The sequence below is a fragment of the Polyodon spathula genome, chromosome 18 (assembly GCF_017654505.1).
Source record: "Polyodon spathula isolate WHYD16114869_AA chromosome 18, ASM1765450v1, whole genome shotgun sequence".
Taxonomy (NCBI): domain Eukaryota; kingdom Metazoa; phylum Chordata; class Actinopteri; order Acipenseriformes; family Polyodontidae; genus Polyodon; species Polyodon spathula.
Genome location: NC_054551.1, coordinates 13439152 through 13448892, shown reverse-complemented (window position 1 = coordinate 13448892; position 9741 = coordinate 13439152). Strand labels below are relative to the sequence as shown.

Here is a 9741-nt window from a genome sequence, read left to right as displayed (position 1 = left end):
AGTATTTAAAGATATCTGTAAATCTATTTGAGATATCTTTATTTCATTTTTAAATATCTCAAATTGATTCACAGATATCTTTAAATTAATTTTAGATATCTTAAAAACTGCACAATTAAAGATATCTGGAATTCAATTTGAGATATCTCGAAATGTCTGACATATATTTCTAAATATTTCAATATAAAATGCAATTTGAGATATCTCTAAATGATCATTTGGCTTGCCGTAGTAATCGTAGTCTGTGTAGACTCGTCGACAGTGTATACGTAAAAGCATCCGGCTAGAACTACATTTCCCATGATGCATCGGCTCACGTTTGAACGACAGCAGTGTGTTGGTCTCCAAGATGGCGGCGTGGGGAAGGAGGCGCGGTGTCCCAGGCAGCAGGGAGAGGTCAGTGCTACTTTATTTACACCGCTAAGCAAACTTCAACCTCCGTTTAACATACGGTTAATAATATACATTACAGTTGTTTGTAATATTTTTTACGGCCATTGTTTATCCATGTTTACTGACGGTTGTTGGTGCCTTTTCATCTCTGCTTTTGTTTCGGTTACCCCTGGCAGAACTAGTAATAATGTGCAGCAATACTATTACAGACTTGCACAAAAGCCGTTATTTACGTATTGCGATGTTGGGAACTGTAATAATTGTTTAGTAATCGTCCAAGAAGTGGGGACGTTTCGTTTTCAAGTGGCAGGCTTCCGCAAGAGGATTATTAAGACTTATAGAAAGTACATTAAAAATGGTGGAGTAAATACCAAAACGTAAAAAGGTCGAACCTTTTTGTAAACTGATATACATGAATACATATATACATAAATACATATTTATGTGGTTCCTTGTATAAGCTCTAAACAGGGGTTCTGAGATATATAGATATAGATATATTTATATATATATATATATATATATATATATATATATATATATATATATATATATAGATATATATATATATATATATATATTTTTTTTTACTTTTTTCTTTTTTTTTTTCTTTCCTGTCAAGGTATTCCATACAACGGTTGTGCCAGCCAGGCCAGTTTTGTTCATGTTTTGGATTCTAGTCGGTGTAAATCAGTAGTATGCTACAATCGCGCTTTTAAAAAGAAGTGTGCGGTGAATTAACTCTCTCTCGTGGATGCTGGTTGAGAGATTAGCGCAGGCCGCAGATGAACCCATTTTCTTTTCTTTTTTTGCTTTTGGAAGTACTGCAAACAAATTACAAAAAAAAAAAAAAACAACAACATTTTCCTTCTATTTTATAGCTAGTTATTACTCGTATTTGTAGCAAATAAACGCGAGTTATTACACTTATATATTAACTTCCAGCGCGGAAATACACATTGTGGATATCGTTCTGTCAGCCGTGTTTAAATGACGCCTTCAGACCAGCATGCTAAATAGCTACACAATATTTGACAACAACCGTTTTAATAGAAAAATAAAGTAAAATGCAGGATGACCATTTTAAGCTATCTAGAACAGAGAAATGCATATGCATAGTTTTGGAAAAAAGTCTAAATGTTTCTTCATAACCAGTTTCATTGTGTTTTCCACAGTGCAATGGATTTGTACCTCACTTCCTACCTGGTGTAAAAATAAATACCTCCACAATCCTATCAGTCAATTCAACGACCCAAACAGCCCACTTAACACTACAGCTAAAGTCAGCCTGTGTTCGGCATTTAGTAAAATAAATCTTATATATTTATTGTTTTTTCACTTGCTAAGCATGTTTCTAATCACATTTTTAATTAGTCACCTCATGTTAGTAGCTGATGTGTACATTTTAATAAATAATTATAATATTAATACTTATTTAGTATGTACAACATAATTTTAGCCCATAATTTATGTAAAATTGACCATGCTGTAGCCATCCTTTTTTCCAATTTAGTGTTACAAATAAGTAGCAGTTTGCTAGTGATTTCGCCCTTGGCTTATTTATATTAGACACAGGTGTCCCAGAGGCCACAATTTATTTTTTAAACTGTTGAGTTGATACTTAAACTGCAAATAACTGCTATCTATTGGGACTTGTACATTTTACATGTAGTCTTCTTGTGTATTTACAATCCCTTAAACTGCTGTCCTAATCCAGCAGCCCACAAAGATCACTAGATGAGCTGAACTACTGTCTACTTGTTAGTCATGGTTTTTTATTATTATTTTTTTTAAATGTTTCTATCCATTAAAAAACATCAATATATTTGTATGTAATTGTTCAGGTGTCTGTCAATGCAATTTACAAGCAAGGTCTGGGAATGTAACACACTAATGATGTTCATGTCTTGCATAAATAGGTCAAATGTTAGGATTATCTCAACTGTTTTTGGATACAAGGCAAGACTTGCATACAGCTGTAGAAATTATGCAAATTAGTCTGGGACAAAAATAACTCGCCTAAATGTGAAACAAGGTATACAAAAGATAAACTTTAGAAACTGCCAACAGCTGAAACCTATTGAAAAGGACAGTATTGCAAAGTCTGCAGAACAGAGAGAAAGCTGTCCTAAAATGCCAGATTTACAAACATTCCTTTAGGATTGCCACCAATTCCAATTCCAAACTTGTTTAATGAACTAATGACTATAATGAAATTAGGATATGGCAAATCAGGTTATGGGCTGTTAGAAAACAGCAAGTGGAGCTCTTTGCCCCTGGTATGGGAGTTCAGGGCTCAAGTAGTGCCAGCCATGCAGCAATTTCCGCAGTGTCCCTCAAAATATATGTCTATACACTGCCATTATGGCCACAGTACCCCTTCATCTACTGCAACTAGAGAGACACCTTTTATTAGGAAGTGTTTGGGTCCAAATAATAAAATGATTTGCATGGTTGTCCCACTAATTCCATTCAAAACACTTGTCAGTATTTCTGAATGTGCGATGACATCTGTCTGTAAAGGAGAAAAAAGCAGATCACATGTTTTAAAATGAAGCGCAAGAACAATGACAACAATCTGATTGAACACAAATGCCTGGAAGTCCAGAGGTGCTGTATTAACACCAGCAGAATACAGTAACCCCAGGTTCATGCAGTAGTTGTGATGGTGACCAAATGTGTGTGAGTACTGCTGTGTAAAAATGTTGCTTAAAATGAAACGTTGCATTCAAGAAATTTAGAACAAGACCGAAAATAGAAATACACAAGGTCTGTGTGTTGCACACGTGCCATTAACAAAAATGCCCTGAAAACCTAAAATAAAGAACATAATTATATGGAAGGGCTGAAACAAAGCAAAAGGTCCAAAAAAAAAATGCAAGTGAAAAGGTTGCCGTATCAAGTTGAAAAAGTTTTATTTGTGAACACCAGTAAACTAATGTTGTCTTTTGCCACTCAAATTGTAGATTGCCTAAATAGTTTTGAGTTAATATGAACAGAATTTTATCATTTGTTGCTGCTTTAGCTGCTGAATCTATCCCAGATATATTCTGTTATTATCATATTCCTTTGAATTTAAGATGCCTTTGAATTTCCCACCCTCAATTTGAGGGAAAAAGAAAAAAAAAAAACATCAAATAAATATGCATTTACAAAGGTACAACCTCAGTTACACATATGGAGGGATTTTGAGGCCATCTGCTATAACACAGAGCATTACAGTTATATGCTGCTTGACATTTGCAGTCGTGATTATTCACACCTATTTTTCTCTGTTTGTAAACTGTGATATTGCTTGGCATGTCAAAATTCCAGGGGCTGAAATTGTAAAAGCTTCTCTTTGAATTCCTCAGGAAGCTAACAATACTTCAAAACAATCATCTTAAATTCGAATAGGCTACATTGCTTCCCTTCAGTAGTCCAAGGGTGATTGAATTGCGCAGCAACTTGCCTTGTTACATGGTGAGCTGATCATACCTCTTGACTGAGCGGTAATGTTAGGATTAGGCATAGTAATGTTAGGGTTAGGCAGGGTAATGTAATGGTTAGGATTAGGCAGGGTATTGCAAGGGTTAGTAGGATTAGGCAGGGTAATGTAAGAGTTAGGGTTGCGCGGGGTAAGGTAAGGGTTAGAGTTGATCAGGGTAATGTTTGGGTTAAGTAGGGTAATGTACGGGTTAGAAGGGTTGAGCAGGGTAATGTAAGACTGGCATATTGAAAAACAGTACATGTAGTCTGGGTTTTATACAAAAGCAGGGAAAAGTATTTCTCAACTGACCATTTTAAGAAAGGTGACAGCAGAATATGTATAAATACTTTGACTAATTTATCAAGTGTATTACTAAGAAAAAAAAACGTTTAGGAAATTAAATATACTGTAGCTTACTTGAGTGCAGTAAAAAAAAAATCATGTTAACAATGAAAATAAACATTACAGGTACATTATTTAAACAGTTGTAGAAACACGTTGGGACGTGTAACGCTATATTTTTGGGAACCCCTCTACAGATTTATTGAACTGCAGGCCATATTGGCCTTGTCCTTTTTTGTTGCCAGTTTAGAGTCCTGAGAGTCTATGGAGAACTGTTCCTATGGTATATATTTTATTTGCAGTTAGAAGTGTATAAAAATTTGGTCAATTTCTAAAATGTTCTAGTTCAGTGCAGACTATTCAGTTGATCTAAATAAAGCAGTAGTTTAAATAATGGCTATTGAGCCCTATGTTTTACGCAATGAGTGCATTTTCTGTAAATATATGATTCAAGAGGCTTGCATGCTCTTTAAGATGTTAGATTATTTAATTTGTTTGTTACACACCTTGGACCAAACCTGGGATAAATTCGAATGTAATTGTAGTTGAATCTTGGAACACCTGTGTAAATTATACCATATAGTTGGTCGATTACAGTTCAGTTATACATTTATTTGTCATTTGATCATCATTCTTGTATATTCGTGTGTATTCAACCACTTCGTGACCATTTGTTTGAATAAAATAAGCTATGTAATATGCTTCTGTATTTGTACTTGTGATTATTGCTTTATTTTGAATAAACGTTAGTGTGTAGTTTCTTACTTTTTAGTGTAATTATTATTGTAATTTCTACAATTAGCATTGTAATTGCAATTTGATCAAACAATTCTGCTGTAATAGTCATTGTAATTCTAACTGACCCCAGGTCTGCCCTGGATTAAACTGCACATTGTCTTCGTTGCTGTCTGTCTATTGACTGATGTTGCCTCCTTTGTCTTCCCTCTGCAGAGTCGTGTCGTCCACAGACTGTTACATCGTGCATGAGATCTACAATGGGGAAAACGCTCAGGAGCAGTTTGAGTATGAGCTAGAGCAAGCCCTGGAGGCGCAGTACAAGTACATCGTGATTGAGCCCACCCGCATTGGGGACGAGACGGCCCGCTGGGTCGCAGTGGGGAACTGCCTGCACAAAACAGCCGTGCTATCGGGCAGCGCCTGCCTGCTCACCCCGCTGTCACTGCCCCAGGAGTACTCGCGCTATATCGCTCTGCCCGCCGGAGCTCTCAGTGTGGCCTGCGCAGCCCTCTATGGCATCTCCTGGCAGTTTGACCCCTGCTGCAAGTACCAAGTTGAGTACGACACCTATAAACTGTCCCGCTTGCCACTGCACACGCTCACTACTTCTACACCTGTGGTGCTGGTGAGAAAGGACGACATTCACAGAAAGAGACTCCACAACACGATAGCGCTAGCTGCCCTGGCGTATTGTGTAAAGAAGATTTATGAACTTTACGTTGTTTGATTTCGAGAACAAACTGACATAGAATGTTAAGCTTCTAGTATTGTTTTGGCACACTTTCTTTTTATCTGAGGTAATATCACCAGTGCACTGATTATATATCACTCTACATATTTCTTTTTCCAGTTCTCCGTACACTAAACTGTGGGTTTGGATTGAATTCAATATTTGAGAATTAAAAGACCTTTTAAATGGACAAACTGTTTTTTTCATAGCATTTTAAGTATTAACAAAGGCCTAATGCATCTATATTCCTAGTAGTTTTATTGTACCCTTAATTGCTGGTCTGAAAGACATCACTTCATTAAACGTTAGGACATTAGAAAATGTTCTTTCTTTTTTCACATTGCATCTCTTACTTTTTTATGCTTGTTGTTTTGGCTCTAGGATGAAAGTCAATATGCAAATGAATATGCTGGAAGTGCAGAGAATGTGGGGTACGCAGGTGCCGTACATCTCCATAAACAGATCTTGAGAGCTGCAATTCACAGGAAAATATAAATATTTTATCAAAACCAAATTCATACAAAATCAATTAGCTAAAAAGTTGAAATATTCTTATCCCTGTTTACAACTTGGTGATGTTGAGCAGACATCCCTAATGTGTTGGAAAATGTAGTGAATAGTGCTGGGCACTAAAGCACTAGATGGAGTATTCACATAATGAAATTAAGTAATCTTTAGAGTCTGCATTTAGTGGCTGTTACTTCAGAACTTCCTTAGGGCCCATTCAGTATCCTGGGAAGGAATTTTAGGCAAACCATAAACTGAGTGAATGTTGCAATATTTAACAAGCTAATAATCAAGAAAATTTCAAATCAGATCGTTGATGTTTATTGCATTGATGATGTAGTTGCTGTTAATTGATAAACAGAACTATTGCTTTTTTTCTGGTTGGATGGAGCTGATTTTACACCTTTTATCTTTCCATCACACTAATAAGCAGCCCTTATGCCGCAAACGTCTTCCGTACTCTTTTCAGGTAGCCCAATACTGTATCTCAAATTCAGTTATCAAAAAATAAATCCCCCAATCTGAGTTCAAGCTGTGTTCTAGGTCTGTTTTGAATTGTGTAGCTTTCCACTTATTGGTTGCCAAGAATAAGCACGCATGATTGTGTTTTCGTGCCTTCCATATAGTGGATATGTGTACCTGATTCAATGACTGGGATATACAATGGTTTGTGCTTTGGAACCATATTTCATCTGGACACCCACATTTCTGAGTGCTGGTAATTTTACTTCATGTACTTTCAGAGTTTAGGACTTGATGCTGAGCTATTTTAATGCCTCAAACTTTTTTTGCGTGTGTGTCTACAAAATGTGTTAGTTTAAGTTTCACAGAAATATATATTACAGTTAAAGACAAAAGTATTGGCACCCTACACTTACTATTTAAGGTAATTCAAGAAAAAAAAAAGTTTAGTGAACATTAGCCACTAATTAATGACAAAGACCAAAATACTGGTTTCTGGTAGTTTTAAGAAATAATCTTTACATAAAAAAGCACTTTAATATTTGTTCATGACAAAAGTAATGGCACCTTTACATTTAAGTCTGTAAAAATGTAATGGAACTAATCTAAAAAAAAAAATCTATTGATTGAAAACCACTGCTCAGTAAATAAGCTGCATTATAATGTCAGTAGCCACAAAATAGGTAATTATTTCCAACATCTATTGAAGAAGAATGTTTTGCCAAAACTGCAGATGATGGTTAAGACAACAGAGTTGGATTCACACTTGTTGTAGTTTACCAGGTCTTTTCTCAAAGGAAGTGTCTACAGAACAGTATCCCAGAAATATGGAATATACAATCCACAATCAGAGCAATAATCAAGAAGTACCACCGAACAAAGTCAACCGAAATGCTTGAAGGAAGTGGACAGCCAAAGAAAGTGATCGGTACTGCAGGTAGCAGAATTGTCTGAGCAGCTAAAAAATAAAATACAAGATTAAAGGACTTTTAGGAGCAGCAGGTATAATAGTGCACAAAAAAACTACAAAGGCACCTGATCACAGAAGAGTTGTATCCAGGTTGATTGCAAACTACTAAGAACATTTATTAAACAAACTGTCTAAAATTTGCCAGGAAATATGAACAGGAATCTGAAGCATTCTTCCAACAAAATGCTCTGGTCTAATGAGAATAAAATATCTTTCACCAAAAATGGACCACATTATATTTGGAGAAAAAAGGGAAAGACTTCAGTAAAGAAAACCTTGTAGCTGCAGTTAAACATGGAGGTGGTTCAGTTATGATATGTGGATGTTTTAGCAGTTCGGGGACTGAGGACGTTGATGTGATTGAAGATTGAAAGAATGCAGCCGCATATCAAAACATTTGCACAGTACAAGGATACTAGCTGCTTGTAGGTTGATTGGCAGACAGTTTATCTTCCAACACGACACTGACCCAAACCGTGTGGCTAAGTCAACTCTGGAATTCTTGAAGGAAAACGAAGATAAAAGTTCTGGAATGGTCTTTGCAATCACCAGATAGAAATGCTTTGGACTGATAGAAAAAAAGCTGTAGTCAAGCATTGTGTATGCAATCTGTCTGAGCTGAAAGAAATATGCAAGACAGAACAAGCCCAGATTTCACTGAGATGGAATAAGGTTAAGAATGATCATAAACATCTGAAAGCTGTTATAAAAGCAAAAGGAGGGCACACTACTTTTGTTAGAACAAATACTTTAAATGAAATCTATTTTTTTTTTTGTTTTTTTGTTTTTTTTTATAAAGATTACACCATGTTTTTTTGGTTCCTGGGTAGTAAGTGTTATTTCCTAATTGCTTATGCCTCAAAAGTATAGAAAATGGCTATTATTCCCCACAAACTTTGCTTTTGTGACCAGGACAGTGATATTTTGAAATTTACCTATTTTCCAGAACATTCCAGATAGATTCAGTGCTGAGTAAATTTGGAGTAACTTCTAGAACTTTCCAGTAATATAAATAGTATAAATACAGGGGCCTTAAGCCCACCAGTTCAGTTTAGTTCCAGATGCCTAAGTTGATATATATCTGCATTTTTCTGAGATGGCATCAAGAGGCTGCAATGGTGGCATTCCTGATGGGTCTCCAAGGCGGTTTTACCAAGTTTCCCTGCTATCTTTGCCTTTGGGACAGCAGGGACAGCAGGGACACCAAGGCGCACTACCACAGGCGGGACTGGCCACAGCGGACCGAGTTCTCTGTGGGGAGGAACAACGTCAAGTGGGAGCCACTGGTGGACCCTCGGAAGGTGCTGATGCCACCACTGCACATCAAACTGGGCCTTATGAAACAATTTGTCAGAGCTGTAGTACCTTCAAGACTTCTTCCCTAAGCTGTCTGAGGCAAAGGTCAAAGCCGGTGTCTTCGTTGGACCACAGATAAAGAAGATCCTGGAGTGCAGTGAATTCCCCAAGAAGCTCACTAGTAAGGAGAAAGCGGCTTGGAACAGCTTTGTCGCAGTGTTTCGGGGCTTCCTGGGCAATAACAAGGCCGAAAACTATGTGGAGCTGGTTGAGACTCTGGTGAAGAACTACAGCACAATGGGCTGTAGGATGTCCCTCAAAGTCCATATCCTTGATGCTCATCTTGATAAATTCAAGGAGAACATGGGAGCATACATGGAGGAGCAAGGCGAGCACTTCCACCAGGATATACTGGACTAACGCCGCTACCAAGGACAGTATAACAAGAACATGATGGGAGACTACATTTGGGGGCTGATTCGTGAAAGTGATTTACAGTATAATCGTAAATCTCGAAAAACTACTCGCTTCTAAATCTTTTGTAGTCATTTTTGTATTACTTTAGTATAAATACATGTTAATTTGGATTCATATGTTGTTTTTTTCTGACTTTATGTGAACGAAAAGACCGTTTTCTCATTGGAAATAGGTAAATTTTAAAATATCACTGTCCTGGTCACAAAAGCAAAGTTTGTGGGGAATAATAGCCATTTTCTATACTTTTGAGGCATAAGCAATTAGGAAATAACACTTACTACCCAGGAACAAAAATTGTGTTACATAGTGTTATTTGTTTAAACACTAGAAGCTGCTTTTTGTTTTTATTAAAGTGGT

The 9741-nt window shown here is 36.7% G+C and overlaps 1 protein-coding gene across 1 annotated transcript; it reads left to right on the top strand.

Moving 5' to 3' along the window:
* Positions 1–293: 293 nt before the first annotated feature.
* LOC121330979 (transmembrane protein 11, mitochondrial) lies at positions 294–6010 on the top strand. The gene is made up of 2 exons (XM_041278027.1): positions 294–396; positions 5156–6010. Exons 1-2 carry the CDS (start codon positions 350–352, stop codon positions 5667–5669), a joined length of 561 nt encoding a protein of 186 aa, XP_041133961.1. The 5' UTR covers positions 294–349; the 3' UTR covers positions 5670–6010.
* Positions 6011–9741: the final 3731 nt, after the last annotated feature.

Coding starts and splice junctions, on each gene's coding strand:
- LOC121330979 (XM_041278027.1), top strand. CDS start 350: ATGGCGGCGTGGGGAAGGAGGCGCGGTGTCCCAGGCAGCAGGGAGAG. Junction 397..5,155: donor GTCCCAGGCAGCAGGGAGAG/GTCAGTGCTACT, acceptor TTCCCTCTGCAG/AGTCGTGTCGTCCACAGACT.